Source organism: Mastigoproctus giganteus, chromosome 7 (genome assembly GCF_048544385.1).
Source record: "Mastigoproctus giganteus isolate SK-2022 chromosome 7, ASM4854438v1, whole genome shotgun sequence".
NCBI classification, from domain to species: Eukaryota; Metazoa; Arthropoda; class Arachnida; order Uropygi; family Thelyphonidae; genus Mastigoproctus; species Mastigoproctus giganteus.
This window is the reverse complement of record NC_143581.1, coordinates 175,491,841-175,513,173: the sequence shown is the minus strand read 5'-3', so window position 1 is coordinate 175,513,173 and position 21,333 is coordinate 175,491,841. Positions and strand designations below refer to the sequence as shown.

Genomic DNA, 21,333 nt, shown 5'->3' with positions numbered 1-21,333 from the left:
AGGTGGTTTAGTTGGGTTTTTCAGGATGAGCTTGAGATGTGCTGTTTTGCAGCTAGTTGGGAAATGGCCCACTCTGAGGCAGCAGTTGAAGGGGTGCAGCAGGGGTTCCGGTATGTGCTCCACCGCCCTCTTAACGAGTTCTGGGTCCAAGAGGTCAGGGCCAGGGCATTTCTTGTTGCGCATTTGTGTTGCAGCTTCCTGCAGCTCATCCATGGTAATTGGCGGCTCCATTTGTTGGGTGTTATAGGTCTCGTTTGCCTGTATGATAGCTTGTTGGTCTTCCGTGAGTATATTCGGTGGGTCTTTTATAATGGTGTTCAAAATGTTGGCCACCGAGTCGTCCCATGTTGTGGTGAGGGTGCGTTGCGGGGTTATAGTTGCTGTGGTTATTTCCCCCCGGGGGAGTTTATTTGTTGTGATCTTGTAGACCACTCCCCAGGGATTCTCATTACCTTTAGTTGAGACCAGTCGTTCCCAGGAGGACTTTTTACTTTTCTTTATACTCTCGGTATAAGTATTTCTCAGTACTGTATATTGGCGGCGCAGGTAAGTGACCTCAGCGGGTGGCCACGACCTCCGTGCTCTCTGATATTCCTTCCTTTTTTGTTGGACTAATCTCCTTTGTCGTTGCAGCTCTGGGGTCCACCAGGGCATGGTCTTGCTCGAAAGCGTTTTTCTTTTTATGGCAACTTCAGCTGCCTTGGTTATGATGTTTGTTATTATTTGTTGCAGTTCGTCTGGGTCCTCTCTTATTTCTTGGCCATACTGTCTGGTTTGCCCAATTCTATCATGTTGGGCTCTACTAATAAGCTGTTCTCGGTAGAGTTCCCAATTGGCTTTGGAGATTGCAAATCTGTTTAGCATCGTCCTTTCTGTTGCGATTCTTGCTGTGGTTCTCTGTATCCGGTAGGTGATGGTACGGCCAAGGTCAGTATGGGAGGTCACTTTTTGCACCGGCTTCCACTAACAAAGATTTGGATATCATTTTTGACTCTCTTCTTGGTTATCGTCAGTTGCGCTGATTTGGAAGGGCTCAGGTGCAGCCCAATTGTGACAAAATAATTTTCCAATTTCAATATCTGCCTAGAAGCTTGTTGGTTGATTTCATGAAACTGATGATTATGGTCTGGGCTCACGTAGAACTTCAGATCGTCGGCGTAAGAGACAAAGTTAGGATTCTGAGCTAGGAAAGGCTCCAAAACTGCTGCAAACAGGATAGCTGACAGTACGCTTCCTTGCGGGATGCCTCTTGAGACGTCAATAGTTACCTGAAAGTCATCGCGGATCACAGACAGGTGTCTAGGAAGTACAATAGACTTCAAAATTTTAAGTAAGGTTTCTGCCAGGCCGAAGTGTTTCAGAATGGTAAAAAGAGCTGGGAGGTGTATTCTGTCATAAGCCGATTTAATGTCGAGGAATATGATATCAATCTGTCATTTGATGTTAAGGGTGTGCTGAATTCTGAAGAGGGTATCAAGAAGATTGGTAGTTGTCGATCTCCTGTGCAGAACGGTATGCAGGTACTTGGGCCTGTGTGCAAAGCAATACTGGGAAATTGTTGGCTGAATTACTTTTTCAAAAATTTTGAGTAAGGAATAACTGATGGAGCTTGGTCGCAGGTCTTTAGGAGATTTGGGTTTCTTGATCTTTAGAATAGGCTTAACATGGTAAGTTCTCCAAATTGAAGGAACTATTCCAGATTGCAGGATTTGTCTTAAAAGGTGAAGGAGAACGTCGACTTTATATGGGCTGCAAATTTTGATAATAAAGAGTGGGGAAACCATCCAGACCCACAGTGGCTTTGTTGGGAAGTGTATGAATGACATCAATTTGGGTCTCTCTAGTTATTTCTATTTCAGTCAAGCGTGCCCTAGGTAACCAGTCCTCCTGCAAGAGAGAGGAATCAGAGTCAGGAAAATCTGCTTGCTGTAAGCTGAACTGTGCCCATTCCTGGACAAGCTTTTGGTCAACGGCTAGATGATGATGCGAAAGGATCCTTCTACCACTCTTCAACCTGTCGAGAACAGCTTGGTTAAGGACTTGCCTTTTTGTTTTCAAGAAGCATGCTCTTTCTTTCTGAAAGATGGAAAGGTCTGAGGGAAGTTGGGTTTTCTGCCATTTCCGGTAGGCCTTCTGCTTCTTGATGAAAGCCGTTCTCAGTTTCCTTATTAAAGCTCCGATTCGACCTGTTACCAATCCTGGTGATTCTGGCTGCACCACGTAGTGCAATTAACTTCAGTTGTTCGGACAAGAGCATAATGGCATCCTCCAACGGCTCAGAATAGAGACGCCTCCAGTCAAACCCAATCAAGCATTCGAGAATGATCTCTGGTTTCAGATATTTAGTTGAGAAGGCTATCCTATGCAATTCAGCGGAGTACTCGTCAGGGAACCCAAGGGAATTACTCTGTAAGGATAGTTTACATGCAATTGGCGTGTGATCAGATTGGAATCGAAAGTTGCTAGATAGGAGTATGATGTCTTGCAAGTTGTGGAAGATTAGGTCCATCGCTTGACACGCTCTAGTTGGTTGCGTCGCTAACCATGTAAGTTTAAAGGCCCGAGGAATGGCTTGAAGGCCCTCAAGGGCATCCCCATGCCCTGGGCAGTGGCGAGTTAAAATCACCAACTACAACAGTTAGAATTTTAGGCACTAATTTGGTTGCTAACCACGTGAGCAGCTCAGCTCTAGAGTCTTCATTGTGGTCTGGAGGAATGTAAACCAGGCAGCATTGGATTTGGTGAAGAGGACTCCTCAGCGTCGTGCAGACTGCGTCAAAGTTATTTTTACTGGCTCACTCGTGTCCTTATTGGCTGGAATCGATCGTTGAACAGGATTTTATTCATTCATAAATAATATATGAATGAATGAAGCTCTCAGAAATGACTGCCTTACTCCAGATCTACTCTACGAGTCATATAAAGCAAGTTAAAAGATGACAATTACAGTAATTTACACAAGCCAGACGAGACACTCACCATCAATAATTGAGGAAGTATTTTCGGCCAGTTTTTTTCGTGTGGGTACGAACAAGCGACGTCTCAAGTTCTCCTGCACGCTGGGCACCAAGACACAGAAACCTATGTGTTTTTGCCCATTTGCAATAACAACACGAACAGAGCATTAAAGTAATTAAGTAAAAAGACACAGTAGCCGAAATGGAAAAAAAAAAAAAAAAAATTGGATCCTTAACTATATTAAATTACATTTGGCCTTCGTAACACATGTAATGGAATATTTCACATTTGATACATCACCTTATGCAATGATAATCTATACCGGCACGGTACTGAATCATTTAATAACTAAAATCAACAAACCTCAGAATTTATTTTAACAATAGTGTCGGCGCTGTTTCTATAGCACATACTACAGCATTTTAATGATTCATATCGCATGATAATTCTATTTTATTCTGCGCACGAACTTTAAAGGAAACAAACAAATACCTTCTTAAAAAAAACTTCATTTTAAGAATTTGTCCATAACGATCATATACATGATAACTGATTAGTATGTAATTTATACAGCAGGAACCAAAAGTTGTATAACTTAAAAAGAAAAAAAAAAAAAAAAACGACATGTGTATCCCGTACGCACGAAAGATGTTTTATTTTATGTGAAACATCTTTGACGTAAATCAAAACCGTTTTTAAATTTTTAAAATAGAACAGCTAGTACCTAAGTTATGAACGATGTAACGTTTTATATGCTCACGCCCGCTACTTGCTCTACCGAATCAACGTTAGTGACTGAGTTAGCCTCGATTAGTGTAAATTAGGAAGTGATGTCACTTCCATCTCGCATTTTCGTTACCAATCGGTTTTACTAGAGTCCGAAATATTTAGTATGAACGATTTAAAGTTTTATGCTCATACCCGCTACTTACTCCACCGATCAACGCTAGTGACTGAGCTACCGTCATTCGCATATTTAGGAAGTGATGTCATTTGCGCAATTTCCGTCTGACATTTTCGTTACTAATCGGTTTTACTTCAGTCCAAAAATTTAGTAGGTGCTGCCAAAGATGTTTTCACATAAAAAAAAATCACAACTTATTTAGATTTACATGATGAGAGAAAAAACCAAACTGACTACTATGGTCTTACATGCACCAAGAAATATCAGATTGTTAATGAACTGCTCAACATTGACCAACACTGGTTTTCTCGTTCTGATGTTTTGTTCATGCTACATAATAAACAGTGGTGTATTCGGACCGGAACGACATTCCGGTACTTTTTTCTAAATGTCATAATAGAAATTCATTAAATTCATGCACTTAATATTATGAAACAATGGCATAATCAAAGGGGAAGGAGAAATAATATCTATTTTATCATTGCTACTAAAATATATATTAATAGTAATCTTTAAAATTAATAGATTTCTTTAAAAATTAATAGATTTCTTTAAAAATTAATAGATTTCTTTAAAAATTAATTTAAAAACGAAAATATAAATTTCGCAATGAAACTTGAACATTTCTTACTAAAGTACAATGTGTTAGATAAAGAGATCCAACGAAAGATATACTGTGATGCGTGCGAACGCTGCATTTTGATTCGCCATGAGCTGAACGCTAGAACTGTATGTTCTATGAACCATGAGTCTGAAATCTGATTCTGTTACTATACAATCGATGTAGCGTGATCATCTACCATTAGAATTATGGAATCCAAATTTTTATGTTCGAACTTGGTTGCGGTCTCATCGTTCTGCTGTTGACCAACAAACAAAAAAGGGTAGTCACACAGGAATACGTAATCGATCCTGTATGGGAATTCCTATGATTCTTCCGAACAGTATTTTTTATATTATTTTGGAGTTTTTGTTTGCGTTTTTTTCTTTTCTGATTTTTTAAAATTTTTTGTCTTCGTTTTTAATTTTTGAAATTTTTATTTAATAGTTATAAATAAATACTGCACAGATATTCTAATCTTTGACTTATTTATTTTTGCAAATGAAAAAAGCGTAGGTAACTATTTGTAGTTAATCGACGAGCGTTCCGGTACTACTTTTAGCTATACACCTCTATAAACATATAAACTGATCTAAGCCAAATTTTATATCACTTTTTATCACATTTAATTATACTTTCAACTGTTATGAATGATTGTTGGTGGCTGTTCGTGAATTCCATCAATAAAAGATGGGTTGGTTAATCTTAGCGTAAATGCCAAGATTATCATATTTCTATTTCTCGCTTCCTGTCCGGGCTGCCAACAATGATTTATAGTGTGTCCCACTTTGTTATCGCCCACATATTCCGTATACATCCCTCTAGAGCTATTATAATTGTGTGGAACTTTATTCAGGTGATAAGCCTACGTTTAGTGAAATCTGTATCCCGAAAATCTGCTTCCTACGACATTGTAATCAGTAGGTAACTCTTCGGTTTCGCACTTGATAAAAAAAAAAAAATCGCTACATTAGAAACGTCGTGCTACTTATAGTTATATAATTCCATAAATAACGAAGAGCAAACGTAAACTTGTTTTAATTATTCAGCACATCTTTAAAACAGTGAATATGGTTCAAATAAGCAATACACGTACTTCTTAAACACATATCTTGATTTGTTTTAGAATTAATTTGTTTAGAAAGTTTTCTTTATTTACTCCTAGAGGGCACCACGTGACCTGCGCTATCGTTGTGATGAATCTCAGAAGGGAAAGGAGCACTAGTTTTACGTATCCCGGAGATGTCGAAGGATTTGAGTATACAGAGGGAAGCTTTCTGGATTCCTATGAGGAGGTATACAGAGCAAGTTACAGTTTAAAAGCTCATTATATATATATATATATATATAAATATTTACAAAAAAAAAAAAAAAAACATTTTTATCAAACATTTCTAGATATTTATTTTTCATTTACCTCTTGGAACTGAAGATGACAAGTCTCCAAGATTCCCCAAAATAACCCAAAAAATTCCCCAAGATTCCCGGAAAAAAAAAAAAAGAATGGGAAAAACATAAATAGGAAGGATAACGAGAGGTGGGCAAAAATATTAAAGAACTGAAAGACCCTCGGCAAACGAAGTAAAAAAAGGCCAAGAAGGTAGAAAGGTGATCTATCCAAACCTAAGAAGCATCCGTAACAGGAAAAGAAAAAAAACTCGCATTTATAATTACCAAAAGTAATGAAATTATTCTGAAGACATAAAATGTACGGTTATCGATATTATTTCATCACCATATATTTCAAACAGAGAAAATTATGACTACTTCTTTATTTGACAGCTGGTATGAAAGAAGCCACATTGTGAATGTAGAAAAAAATATTACCATAATTAACATAATCTTCGTTGTGCTTGCTTAAACATCTCTTCTTGTCTCTCACAGATACAAGAATACATAGATACAAAAATACAGGAAGAAATGTTTTCCTCAAAATGAATATGTAACAAAATTTTATATGCATTCCTATAGCTTAAAAGTAATCTTTCGTCGAAGACCATCACAAAATGTACTATTTTTTTCTTAATTCGAAAAACTAAAGAATAATAATCAGGCAAAATTTCAACCCACATGACATACAAAGAGGTATGCGTTTGTTCTTTCCTACTCTATATATGGTGAATAATGGGATAAAAGTTTGCACTCTTAATTTTAAGTGTTTTATGCAAGCGAATTTTACGGATACAATTAATTACAGGTACTTTCGAAAGGTCACCATATGTAATATTGCATTAACTAGACATATGGAAATTACATTTTTCACTGAACTAGATCATTCGAAAATACAGGCGAAGCTCTTTGCAGCGATCCTCTTTTTAGCTTCCCACATGGTTGTCCCGGCCAATTTCTAATTACCTAATGCTATTTTATGAACAGTCAATATAACTCCTCCCCCTTCCGATATAATAACCGTTTTCTCATTCCTGGGGGAGACGTTATATAGAGCTTCGACTGTAATCGAAAATATACATATTTAAGTTTAAGGCAAAAATCTCAAGCTACGAAAGCAATAAAAAGCAATGAAATGCAAGTTTGACATTAAAAGGAATGGAAATTACATTTTTAACTGAATTATATCTTTCGAAAATAATAAATAAATAAATAAAATAAATATTTATTTATTGCAAATACAGCAACCCCATCACAGCACATGGCTAGGGACAGATAATAATACAAAAGAAATAACATAAAATAATCGAATGTATGTACACAGCAGATTTCATACAGACATTAACAATGACTAGGAATTATAGTTATAAATTAAAAAAGAATTTGCAGAACAGGACATTTGGCTTTCAGTTGCAATTACTGGGTTGAATTATTTCTCTTCATTTTATTGGAGATCTGACTCCTGTAGGCTTCAGAGTTGATTAACCTGTTGCAATCAATGTTGTGATAATTTATGAGGGGAAGGGATGCATAGTGGAACATTCTGTCCATTTGTTTGAGCCTGGAGAGGTTGGATTTGAATTGCTGGTTTCTTGAATTTTCCCTGTTGGGGGCAGTATTATATTGCCTAAGTTTGGTGAATCGCATGCAGAAGTGATTAACTTTGCAAGAAGCATGACTCCAGACTCGTTGATCATCTGTTGCAGAGGCTTTGTTTTTAAGTTTTCATAAAGCTGTTGCCTGGATGGGGAAAACGAAGCTTACTATTGAACCATCTAAGAACCCAATATTCTAGGGCAAGGAATTTCTTGACGGTTACTTGAGAAGTACCAGACCAGATTTCGGAAGCATAGGACAGAATGGGAAAGATGCATCTTTGAACATGCTTAGTGACTGTTTTTCTGTCTTGAATCGCTGCTGTTTCTTGTTTGATTAACCATTTTGCTTTTTGAATTTTTTGAGCAACATATAAATAGTGGGCATTAAAGGAGAGATTTTATCAAAAACAACTCCAAGATCTTTGTGAGCACATACATTTGGGATTGGGACTTCTGCAATTTTTATTTCTATGTGGTTGGGTTGTTTCTGAAGGGAAGTAATATGATCAGACTTGCTTGCATTTATAGTCAGATTGAGATCTTTCAGATACTTGATGATTTCACAAATCTGTGAATTCGCATCATTGATAACTTTGCAAATATCATCACTAGCTTTGGAGAGTATAAATAACTTTAAATCATCGCCATATGCCAGTAGATTTGGATTTTCTTGTAGAAGTGGGTGAAGAGATGCTGAAAATATAGTACTGGAGAGAACGGCTCCTCGAGGAATGCCTGTTGAGGTTGTGACGAGAATATTGTCAGTACTAGTGGGGAAGAGGAGAAGTCTGCGATTTAGGCTGTACTGAAGATAGGAAATAATCATTGTGTCAACGAGAAAATGATTTTTTAGTATTTCGAAAGTTTTTTTGAGATCTATGTTGTCGAAAGCACCTTTGATATCAAAATAAAATACATCGCATTGTGCCTTATCTTGAAATGCAGTCTGAAATGCATCTTGAAATGTAGCAACAACAAGCCTAGCTGACACAACGACACGTGCATCACTGCCTGAGCAACCTTTCCGATTATCAAAAACATTCCATCCAAGCTAAGTTTGATTGCTATAATAATAGTCGTTGAAATGTTGATTAATTCAAATAAAGAAATTAATTACAGATGTAAAATAAGTAACTGTTCAAAGAGTCTTTTGTGAAAAAAAAAACCTGATAATGATCCATTGTGATAACACACTGCAGCAATTGGAAAACGAGACTGACCTGTAAAAAAATAATAATCCCATGTAAACTGACCTCAGTTTATTCAAAGTAACTTTCTTCTGTGTACTCTAACTGCATGCAATGATCACGAAGCGACTGTAACTACTGGTGGAAGGCGATGTCTAGTATACTGTTCAATGTTATCGTCACAGCACTTTGAATGGTGTCGACATCATCAAAATAACAGCCTTTTAGTGGTGCCTTGAGCTTTGGGAGAAAAAGAAGTCGTACAGGGCTAAGTCTGGTGAATACGCTGGGTGTGACAGTACGCAGACTTTTTTGCTAGGCAAAAACTCCCGAACAATGTGTATTAAGTTCGAATTCGTTGCTTCTCGCTATTTTGGAAAGGTTTAGTTTCAAATAATGCCAGAGACCGAAAGAATTCTTAAAGACCATTTTCAATAGACCGCAATTAGCTGATTTCAGGATTCGCCAGTGCCGTGAATTATTCCCCGTTTCTCGGTGTACGCAACATACAAATACAGTTTCGTGGAACACACACACACACACGAGATAATACGCAACAACGATCAGGTATTAACTCATAACACACGAAAAGATCGCACTATCATCATGTAACTTAAAGTAGCCGATGGACCAGGGAAGAGCCCTCAAACAACCAACCAGTTAAAAGAAAAGAAAATGTTAACATTATTTAAGATCATTTAAAGATTATTTAAATCTTATTTTCTAAGTGTTTTATATTTTAAAAATATTTTAATCAACAAACAAATCTTCAAATCAGCAAATAAAAAAATAAATCTTTTGTTTATACTAACGTATAACCAAAAGCCTCAATATTAATACATTTTTCCATAGTCTTTTTCTGTACATAGCTAGTAGCTATGAGCAAACTGAGTTTGCTACTTAGTGCATCGATCTTATATTTTGGAGACACTTCGCCACGAGTTTCCATGGTATTGCACTGCTGTAAATAAAAAGCACTGCTCCAATGGACAAATATATTTCTTTTTATTTAAAATGCGTGCTCCTACCCAGACTCGGCTCTCGATCCTTTTTGGTGATCTAATTCGGTGAAAAGACATGCATTATGAATATCTCAACAATCCAATGACTAGATATATCCATAATATTTAACAGCTCTTCACAATGCCTACCTTCCCACTGACGAGATCCTAAAATGGATGGAAAGCCGGATGCGGATAGTGGCATATACTTTAAATAAAAAGAAGTGTATACTTCTCCATTGGAACAGTGCAATATCAAGGTTCGTGGCGAAGAGCCTCCACAATATGAGATCGACACACTAGTAGCGAACCCAGTTTGCTATAGTTATATACAGAAAGAGGCTGTGTCCGACTTTTTATCTGTTTTATAGCTTGAGGATTTTGCCTTGAACTTAAATATGTACTGTACATGCTATCGTTATGATAGTCATTCTTCGATCGGTCGAACAAGTTCCCCCACTTAACAAAAGTTTCATAGATTTTCGCCGTCATCAGGTGGTCATATCGCAAAAAAAAAAAAAAATTCTGTTTATACTCCGGCATCACAACCAAGTCAGTAGAGTTTACAATAAATCGTCGATACAAATATTTATCATATTTAGTAATTACGGGCTTGAACCCCAATCCACTCAAGAAACGCGTGCTATGCATTCTCGCTCCTAACCACTGGGCTACGTCAGTTCGTATCGTTATCAGATGGTCGTTTCTTTTCCTTCAGAAAATCGTTTGTTCACTGGAACACTTGTCGCCTCGACACCTCATAAACTTTTGGTAATAATTCCTGATTTTTGGTGGAAGCTTCCTCAATTTAACGAGAGATTTCCTCATTTCTCGCTGTAAACGAGGGATGAGAAAACACGACACAACATGCACTAGCAGCTTTTTTTTTATTATTATTTTTTTTTTTATTGGTCACGAGAGCAACACCTCACCGTGTCTATTCCTGGAACTTTCAAGCCACACTTCGTGCATGGGAAAATATTCAAATTATCCTCATAATTTTCCGAATGCTACTATTCCTGCAGGCTACTATTACTACTATTCCTTTATTGATTTTCGGTAATATCGAGAACATCATAATTAGACAGAATGCAGCCATTATTTTAGGAAAAAGATATATAAATTTACAAATTATTAAAACATCTACAACCTACTAAAATGATTCATCTTCATACGAATAGTATCAAATTAAAGCTGCCTTATGTCCGTCAAGTTTAAAGCCAATCAGATCTCTTACCGAATTCTTTAATGTGGTGTTGATTTGGTTTTTTTTTTTTTTTAGGAGCATTAGCAACTAAGGCCATATTGCTCCGGGAATATGCGGTGGTCATTCCTGACCTTTCCGTATCCTCCGTATTTGGTGGTGACGGGCTCGAACCCCGGTCTAATCAAGAAGCGTGTGCTACGCACTGCTGCTCCTTCCCACCTGGCTATGGAGGCGCCATGTGGTGTTGAGTTTCACATCGTATACTGCATATGTTAGCATATATAAAATAAATCCGATGTAGCCGAGTGGTTAGTTCGATGGTATTAATGCACAAGCCTTTGAGTAGACCGTGATTCAAGCTCGCGTAACTGCTAAATACGGTTAATGACTTCAGACTTCTCTGATCTAGTAATCGTGCCGGAATAAACAACAAAACAAGAACAAATACAACTAGCCCCATTGTCGGATTATTTGACATTTTGTTTATTACATTTATGAAACGTTTGAGGTATTTAAATCGTAGGAAGTGCAGCCTTTAATGACGCATGATTCTAAGGTCAAATAGTAATGGAGGCATGTAATGCAAGAAAGCATGGGCTTATGTGGCATCAGCCAAAAAAAAAAAAAAAAAAAAAAGAAAAGCAAAACCAATTTCACACATTCATTCTGTCTAAAAGTTTGTCCAGTTCCTCCTTGAATTTATTTAAGCTATCAACTTCCACAACGACAGATGGAAGTTTGTTCCAGCAATTAACCACCTGCTGACTAAAGGCAAATTTCCGCACATCTATTCTACAACTGTCTTTCCTCAATTTGAATTTGTCCCCTCAGGTTCATAATCTGAGCAAGCGGAAGAATCCCATCATAATTCAGGGTGCTCAACTCATTCAAGCCTTTATATCACCTCGAAGGTACCTAGTCTCCAATTGTTGCAATTTGCAGAACATAACTCTTTCTTGGTAAGAGGATCCCTTCGTTCCCCTCCTGTTACCTGGTCATCGGTTAACAAGTCGGCTGAAAGTAGCTTCATAAAACATTATTTCATCCGTAATTCTTTCTTTCTTATCCTTGAGAGAAACTCTTCTGTCTTGGAGTTGATTCTTATATAACAATCTTCTTCCAAGCTTTTGTATTGAGGGAAATGAGGACTGGTCTTGCTTACCCCTGCATGCAACCTTCGAGTTTTGTAGAAAGCATATGTATTGATTCATTAAATGGGTGAGTAATCACACCATTCTGGTCCACAGCCTTCAGCTCTCTAATACGTGAATTTTTTTTTTTTTTTTTTTTGTGAATTTGTTAGAAAACATTTTTGTGCTTACGTGAGTCGTTCCTTGGCGTTTGCTAGCATACAATTTTTGTTCAAAGATATTATTAGTGCGATAATATTAGATTCTTCCTGATTTTGATTCCTTTTTTTTTTTTTTTTTTTTGTTAGTTGTTAGCGCATCGGCTTCTGTGGCCATACTGCACCTCCCAAAGTTCTTGCATTTTGTACTCTGATCCAAGCCCGAGGTGGGATTCGAACCCGCGACCTTTGAGTTGCCAGGCAGACACTTTACCCACATGGCTAGTCTGGTCGGCCTTTTGATTTTTCCGGTTGGTGTTACTGTGCATGTGTTAAGTTACAAAGCAACTAAGGACATGATGAGTCGCTATATCTGCCTACATTCTTCAGTAGTTGTGAATGCTTGCTGGACGAAAAACGCGAGTGTTCGGAAGATAAAATCAAACCATGTAGTAATAGTAGCAGAGGCATGTGATGCAAGAAAGCAAGCTTATGTATCATCACACAAAAAAAAAAAAATTTCACACAACCATTCCCCCTAAAAGCTTGTCCAGTTCCTCCTTGAATTTATTTAAGCTATCAACTTTCACAACGACAGGTGGAAGTTTGTTCCAGCAATCAACTACCCGCTGGCTAAAGACAAATTTCCGCACATTTATTCTACAACTGTTTTTCCTCAATTTGAATTTATTCCCCTCCCCCACGTTCGTAATCTGAGCAAGAGGAAGAATCCCATTAGAATTGAGCCTGCTCAACTTGTAACTTTCATCCAAGACCAAATAACACAGCCACCGTCAAAAAAAGCCTATGAAATACCTCTCGTATCGACAAGATTCGAACCAACACCTTTTTCACACGGTGTGTAAAATCAGTGATCAAAAACACTGCGGTTGCCACGAGGCTTCAGGGTTGGTGGAGGGATCTTCTGGAGCAACCTCAATCCCCCCTTCTCTCTCAACCCATGCACGGTACTACCAGTACTAATACTAATATAAAATAGCACTAATAATACAATAATAATATGTACTAATACTAACACTAAGTGGTAGATGCCTCTCATCAACCAGTGAATCCAACTAGTTTGCATAATGGAGGCTTCAAGTAGTGAAACCCATGTTTACTCACCAGAGCAGTTTTCGGCATCACCCCCCCCCTCTCTATCAACCCATGCACGGTACTATATTATATACTATAGGTTTTGATGCCTTTCGTGTTTAGGGGTTTCGTAAAAAAATCAGTTCAAGTAGCATTAAGATCTAATGCGTTGATGTATCTAATGGGTTGATCTTCGCGTTGATGTATGTTTTGGTTTGCACCACACTGAAATCTCACAAAAGTGAAGTAAACACAATAATTTTAAGATTATAAGCAATCCGTATGTGAAGCTGTAGTTATCCACCCAGTCAGATTTTTGTAGTAAATTAATCCCAAAAAGCTGCATGTGTTCTACTTGAGTGAATAAAAGCAATCCTGCAATAATCAGATTTATGTAAGTTTCATTTCCTGATCCGTAATCTTTACATTTCAGTATTTTAAAAAATAAATGATACCAAAGATTCACTTTTTTATCTCGGACATCGAGTAAGCAGAGAAATCGTTGAGGCCACAAACTTAAATACTTTTTACACTCATTTCAGATGTTGTGGAATTCCACTATCGACTGCTGGTGGCATGTGGAGATGGCGCACGCTGATGACACCTGTGACCCCGAGTGGATGGATGCAGAAGATTCGCTTTTCATCTTGTACACTAGGTTAGACTCAACTATTGAATTTCGCATCCACGTTATTTTGTATATTCTTCAGTCTTCATTTCGAGAACAGCCATAAATGAATTAAAACTATACTTTTTTGTGGAGGGGGGTACGACGTTATTAGAATTATTAATGTCTTTCTCAGTTATCTAACAACTTTTATTAATTTACAAAAATTTCTCAAGAAAGTTAAATAATTATCTAGCTCGGCATTTTCGACAGGTTTTTGTGTAGGGCCCAAATAACATCTGTTGTATTAGGTATTCACAGACTAATTTTTACGTTGTGTGGACTAAGAAATCCGGACTATCTCAAGCAGGTAATTCTGCTCGCTCTCCTCCTGAAATCGGCTAACCAGCCCGACTGAAGGCGCTTTTAAGAATTCCTCCAGTCTTAAACAAACATTTTGTGGCGGACCCACTATAATTATCAAGAAGGGAATTTTGCTAAGCACAGAAATACCAATTATTTTCTAAGTTGTATTGCATTATTAATCGGTTGAGTTAAAAAAAAAAAAATCAGGCCGTATTATAGGTGGAAGTTCATTATAATGCGAAAAGTACACAACTATTTTTTAAAGCAATAATACGTCTTGCTAATAAATTTGCCTTTCACAAAAGGCATTTTCTTTCTCATTTATTTCCGGTGGACGCCACTTGTGATCACTTCGCTAAGGCGATAATATTTTTTTTTTTTTTTAGGTAGTTGTTGGCGCATCGGCTTCTGTGGCCATAATGCACCTCCCAAGGTTTTTTCAGTACTTTGATCCAGGCCCGAGGCGGGATTCGAACCCGCGACCTTTAGGTTGCCAGGCAGGCACTTTACCCACCTGGCTAGCCCGGTCGGCAAAAGCGATAATAATAATCGATTGGAACAAGAATACTGCTGTTCACCTTTATTTATTAACGCAGAGCAGAAAAGTATACATAGAAAGTGGATGGAAGTGGACAGAAAAAAAAACCGAAAAACAAGCAGTATAAAACACTTTCAACAATAAAAATGAAACGCGTGTTTCTGGAAATTCATATAAACCACTAAATGGAATAAAGAAAATATGTTTTTGAATAGTTTCCTAAGGATTAAAAAAACAAAACATTTTCAATTTCGGGTTACCTGAAGTCCTCGCACTCTTGCTATGACGATTAAAAACTACTAATTTTCTTATTACTATACAAATAATGCACGACAAATAATGTTCCATGATACAAGTGATGTGGGCATAACCTTTCTTAAAATAAATAAGGCTTTTAATGTCGTTAATCTCCAAGTGCTTTCGTGAGTATCAGTGTGGTTATAATTACTTTCTTTTCACTGCGTTAGATTATATGTGCGTTAAGCACCCAAGAAAGTAAGGCCATGAGATGTCAGCATATTTTATCTATAGTTGTGTGTATTCTTCAGTCAGTTTGATTCACAAGAAACTCGAATTTTCCGAGGAAAAAGCAAAACCATGCAACTCTTGTCTGAGGCCGACGAACTCAGCCACGTTATGAAGGCCCATAAAAATTCCTCGCATGATGACGGTACTCGAATTCAGGCCTTCTCCACAAAGTACGATGTTTATAGCTACTGTGCCACCCGCGATAACTTCCATACAATATATTAGGACAAAAAATTGTCATATTATGGCCACCCAAGAACTAACCTATATGCTCATGTGTATTATGTCCATAAATTGCACGTGTTCGCTAGTCGATCTGCCTGTTTTGTTAGACAGAAAACCGCAGTTTCCGGGGAAAAATCGTGCTGTCCACGTCTGAAACCGATTAATTCAACTACGGAGTGCTGCTCCTGCCCGCCACCATATGGAATACATTTCCTGTTTTATGTGGATGAAAATGGATGCAGTACCAAGTTGGAACGATGTAGAATGTTCTATTTCCTACTTGATTGACAAAGGGGTAACAAATGATGATGTTAAGTGTTTTGACCAATTTAAGTATTATGTCCATAAATTGCACGTGTTCGCTAGTCGATCTGCCTGTTTTGTTAGACAGAAAACCGCAGTTTCCGGGGAAAAATCGTGCTGTCCACGTCTGAAACCGATTAATTCAACTACGGAGTGAAAACAAGCGCATAAACGTTCCTCGCGTCATTGACGTGATTCGAACCCGGGCCTTTTCCACCCGGTGTGGGGAGTATGATGATTATAACCACTGTACTATCTGCGCAGAGCCCACGCCAATGTTTAGCGACGTTCCCCTGGTGTTGCTTTATAAAACTATTCTTTACTGCATCATTTCTTTCCGCACTGCCTAATTGCCTTCTAAAGTTTAGAGGACAATTAACGTTTAGAATCTAAACGTTAGTTATGTGATTAGCGATTTTCTGTCCATAAGATTTCAAAATTTACAAGTTTAATCATTTACACCCACTGTTTTGTCTGTTTTGAATAGACCACCATCAATCCTCGATCTTTTAGCAAGAGGAAATCAGACATTCCTTCTTAGAATGAGATATTTCTTTTCAAACAAGGCTACTGTTCTGGAAACCAATACGATTAAGTTCGAACAAACAAATAAAAGTAATATGAACATTCTCGGTTCGTATTAGTATCTGAGGACACTTGAAATTTGAGACTCACTCTACTGAGATATTTCCGCGAGGCACCAGCAGGGTACTGAAAACTTACATCATTATGAAAGCGAAACATGAACGAGACTTATTCCTCCGCTCAAGTTCTCTTTGCATCTTTTTATGACTGAAAACGAAGAGCTGTTAATTCTTAAGAATACTTCAAACTATTGATTTCATCTTTCAAGTGGATGTTTTAAAACTGCTTTACATTAAATAAATATTAAGACTGAAATGAAAAAAAAAAGATATGGAAAGTGTTTTATCAGAAAGAAGACTGTACACGATTACGGTAACACTAGGGGTTACCATCTTCTGCACTCATAAAAAGAGGACATTTACATGTTTTGGGGAGAATAAAAGAGGACAAAAAGTTCACCTTGGATTAAAAAAGAGGACAGAAAAGAGGACAAATATATTATGCAAATAATAAAATAAAGACAATGTAAACCACATTTACTGATGTTTAGGATTAGTACATTCATATTTGTCTTGAGAAATTATTAATTTCAATAGCTCTGGATTGCCTCTCAAATATGTGTAAAAATCAACGCATGACATATGTTTGAAATTGTACTGCAAAAACAAAATGACCTTTTACAGAATTGACATTTAACCTAATCCTTTCTTTCGTCCACTGACTTTGCATTAGAGAGAATACTCTCTCTCTACATTTGCATTGTGAGGAAGAATTGCAAAGAAAAACTGGGCAATTTTCAACAATTCTGAATGGAATTCAATATTTTTTGAATTACTAAAATATTTGGCCCACTTTTCATGTAAAGCATGTTTTTAAAGTCTTTATTATTCATTTGACCCTCAAAAAATTTCTTCAAATTGTTAAATTGGTCAAAACACTTAACATCATCAATTGTTACCCCTTTGTCAATCAAGTAGGAAATAGAACATTCTACATCGTTCCAACTTGGTACTGCATCCATTTTCATCCACATAAAACAGGAAATGTATTCCATATGGTGGCGGGCAGGAGCAGCAGTGCGTAGCACACACTTCTTGATTAGACCGGGGTTCGAGCCCGTGACCACCAAATATGGAGGATGCGGAAAGGTCAGGGAATGACCATCGCATATCCCCGGAGCAATATGGCCTTAGTTGCTAATGCTCCTAAAAACCAAATAACAAACAAACAAACCACATGGTGAAGCCACTTATCTAAATATTCCATGCAATTTCTATACAGATTTTTTGTATCACTAGAAAATTTTTCACATTCAAGTACAAGTCCTTCATCATGTTTTTTGTATAGCATTTCCTTTACTCTTAATGACATGACGTTGTGATCCATCCGTTTCGAGATAATTTCTTTCACTGAGACTAAGACATCTAGCACTTCTGCAGCTGAGTTACTTTCCCTTTCAATTCGTTGTATGTATGTATGGAATACACTCATAAGTGATTACATGAACCAAAGATGAATCTCACTAAATCCATTTTCAAAGAACCTTTTAATCACAATGGGAGGTTTTTTTGGGACAGAAAATAAGCCTGTAAAGCTGGAAACATATCTATGAGCCTTGTGATGCTTAGAAATAATGAAAGCCATCTCGTCTTGCTGTGAGAAAGGAGCTGTCTATATTCAATCTCAACAAACTCACAGTATTCCTTAAAGTATTCTGTATAATTATGAAATTACGGGTCAATTTTAAAAATAATGTTCTCTACATCAACTTCCCAAAGCTATGCGGCATTCTGAAGACAATTGTTCAAATTATGTGCAGGGCAGCCCACTCCAATCAAAGTCTTGTTATGCAACAATTTCTTTAATTTTGCAAAGACATTATTCCCTTCTTCATTTCGTATCAGTTCTCCAAACATTGTATTGCAATTATCCCCAGTGAATGCAATACTGTACATTGTTCACACAAACCATTTTTTTCAAGAGTTTCTTTAACATACGTAGAAATGGTATCTGCAGTCTCGTTAGGCATCTTCTGTAAATCAATTAATTTTGTTTGTAACCCTCCTTCATTTACATCAAAATACTAAATAATTAATGGGAAGATTTTTTCAGAACCATGATTACTTCCATCAGTTGAGACCCCACAGTATGCAATTTTATTTTCTTTTAAGTTTTTACAGTAACATTAAGAGAATGATTTGCAAGTACAAAGTTTACAATAGCTTCTGTCTTTGTTCTAGCGCAGGAAAATCTTTTTGCTATCTCAGAATAAAAAAATACATTTTTTAACATGACAGCTGTGCAATCCATTGATTTGTAACTACTATGATGTTTAACAGTGTGAAAAGCAAACGTACCCGCTGCAGCAGCCAGATCATATTCTATTTTACCGACAGCTTTGACAAAAAAATCTGTAACCTTTCCCGAAGAGGCCTCACCTTGAACTGCTTTCTTGTGCTTCTCACTTTCAATGTGATGCTTCAAATCACCATCTCCTTTATTGGCTACTGAAACAAATGTCCCTATTCTGCAAACTTTACATTCAGCTTCCCATTCCTCTCGGCCAGATACAAAACATGGAAATTTGTTTTTCATCTCTTCTGTAAACATACACTTCCTTTTAGGCATTTTAGGGGAAGTATAGTCTTTATAATATTCATTTTTATAATTGAAATAATAATAAATATTTTTTATTGTAAGTAGTGAAGCATAAATTTTATTAAGGTTAGGATATGTTTTACATTCACAACTAAACTAACCTAATTGCAGAAAAGTACCTACAGGTATAAAGATGGATAATAAATATTTTTGAAATTAAAGTGAAAAACAGTATTTTAAAAAAAGGTAAACTTTGGTATTAAATAAACTAGTGACTGCCTCTTGATTGGATCGTTGATAAGTATACCAAATTTAGTCGATAGTACGCAACTTTCGATCAATTTGGTGTGCACACAGCTCAAATCCACGTTTTCATATGCTGCAATCAATTTCTAGAGAAAACAGTCCCTCTGTCAATATTTATTTGACATGCTGGAGTTCCTGTAATTTATATATCTTTTTGTAGCACACCATCTGATCTTCACGCGTTATCTACTCTCTAAATCAAAATATTGTATTGCTAGACTATATAAAATTTATATGTGCGTAAATTCTGAAGCAGGCGTGGGTTGATAACAATCTCAAAGCACTAAACTGAGCGTCGTCGGGGTCTTCCGCCTAATTGAACTTCCGCCTGAAATTCGAATTGAAGAATCGTCTCCTATTCCGAAAAAGATTCTGTATAACGTAACTCGGTAGTTTTCGTCGAGCTTGCATAAAAAAATGGCGTATAATATAAAAATCCGGACATTTAGACAAATTTATAAAAATACACTCGACAAAAATTTTAGACAAAAAATCCGGACAAATCCGGTTAAAAGAGGAAGGATGGTAACCCTAAGTAACACGCTTTTAAAATATGGTTGAAATTTTCATACAGATGCAACTTGACTTTACTTTCAGACAAACAATTGTTCATAAGCTTATATTGCAAACTATAGTCTCTGGTAATGTTTTCTAGCGGGTCCACGGGAAAGCCTAAGGGGGTTCTTCATACTGTTGGAGGATACATGATATATGGAGCTTATTCTTTCCAATTAGTGTTCGACTATCAACCAGGAGATGTATTTTTCAGTACAGCTGATATTGGCTGGCTCACAGGACACACATATACAGTTTATGGGTCACTTCTAAACGCTGCCACCATCGTCATAGTAAGTAATGCATTATAACAGATTTCTCGTATTTCTCTGACTTTGTGAGCTTGAAAATTAGCGAAGTAGCCTGCAGTAAAGATAATGTTATGATTTGAATTTTCATAGAATTTTATTTCTGCACTCGCCTACTGTAATTGTCTCTTTGTGCTTTCTTTTCCAGTTCGAAGGAGTACCATACTATCCTGGTCCAGGCAGATACTGGCAGATAGTAGACAAATACAAGGTAACTCATTTTTATACTGCTCCAACAGCTATACGGACACTTATGAAGTACGACGAAAGTTACGTCAAAAGGTAAGCATCCTTCTGTTAGTGTACGTCATAGTCCAAAGAGAGCTGTCTCCACTTTTAGTGGTTCCAAATGAAATACACGCACAGCTCTCCTTTTGTGTTCGATTTTACATTCCACCGACTATAGAGAGAAGTGAAATACGTTGCGACTCATACGGTTTTGTTCAAGAGGCTCCTTTCTTATTTCTGAGGTTGTTTCCTGAGTGCTTGCGATTTCGAGCAGTTCAGTGTGGAGCGGCGAGCTGCACTGAATACGGACTACTATTCAGCAATTCTAGTGTATCTATATTCGGGTACAAACGTCTGTTCGCCCTGTTTAGAACTATTCAAATTGTAGAATCATTATGATGAAATACTGAGGTGCTGCAAACTATATTATATATTTCCAAACTTTACCGCCAATTTCAAAGGATTTTCTTTCATTGTTTTTATTTGTATATATTTTCAATTCTAGAGACTCCATTAAAATAAATTCAGTTTTTTATACTAGCGAGAACAAAACATTTAACAAAGGTTTAAGGTTACACAATTTAATTTAAGGCCGCAGTATTTAAAATTAAATATTGTGGTTTAAATTAAATAAATTCGTCACACTTCTGTTGCACTGTTTGATTTTAGATAACTGCTAATTAATTTTGTATACACATGATACACTATATAAGTACAAATCAAGTGCCTGGTGGGATAACTAAAAACGAATTTCTTATTGCAACAACCATTCACTGAAAGGCTAGCAAGGACTAGTTTGCGTTGAGTTTTAAAAATACGAAACTTGCTGTCTATTTGTCCCACTGATTTGGACGTTGTTCTGTCCTCTATGTGACTGTCCTGTATTACAAAAAATGCCTTTTCCACAATTGCCAAAATTCGATTCTTCCGTAAACTCTATCGGGATAATAAAATCGGG

General features: G+C 36.9%; 1 protein-coding gene across 1 annotated transcript in view; it reads left to right on the top strand.

Moving 5' to 3' along the window:
- Positions 1-21,333, top strand: part of LOC150083348 (acetyl-coenzyme A synthetase, cytoplasmic-like) — a 128,419-nt gene that overhangs the window by 55,993 nt on the left and 51,093 nt on the right. Inside the window, exons 6-9 of the mRNA XM_090378482.1 lie at positions 5,629-5,758; positions 13,771-13,886; positions 19,940-20,132; positions 20,296-20,429. Of these exons, the coding sequence (XP_090234608.1) occupies positions 5,629-5,758; positions 13,771-13,886; positions 19,940-20,132; positions 20,296-20,429 (573 nt within the window). The remainder of the gene's footprint in view (positions 1-5,628; positions 5,759-13,770; positions 13,887-19,939; positions 20,133-20,295; positions 20,430-21,333) is intronic.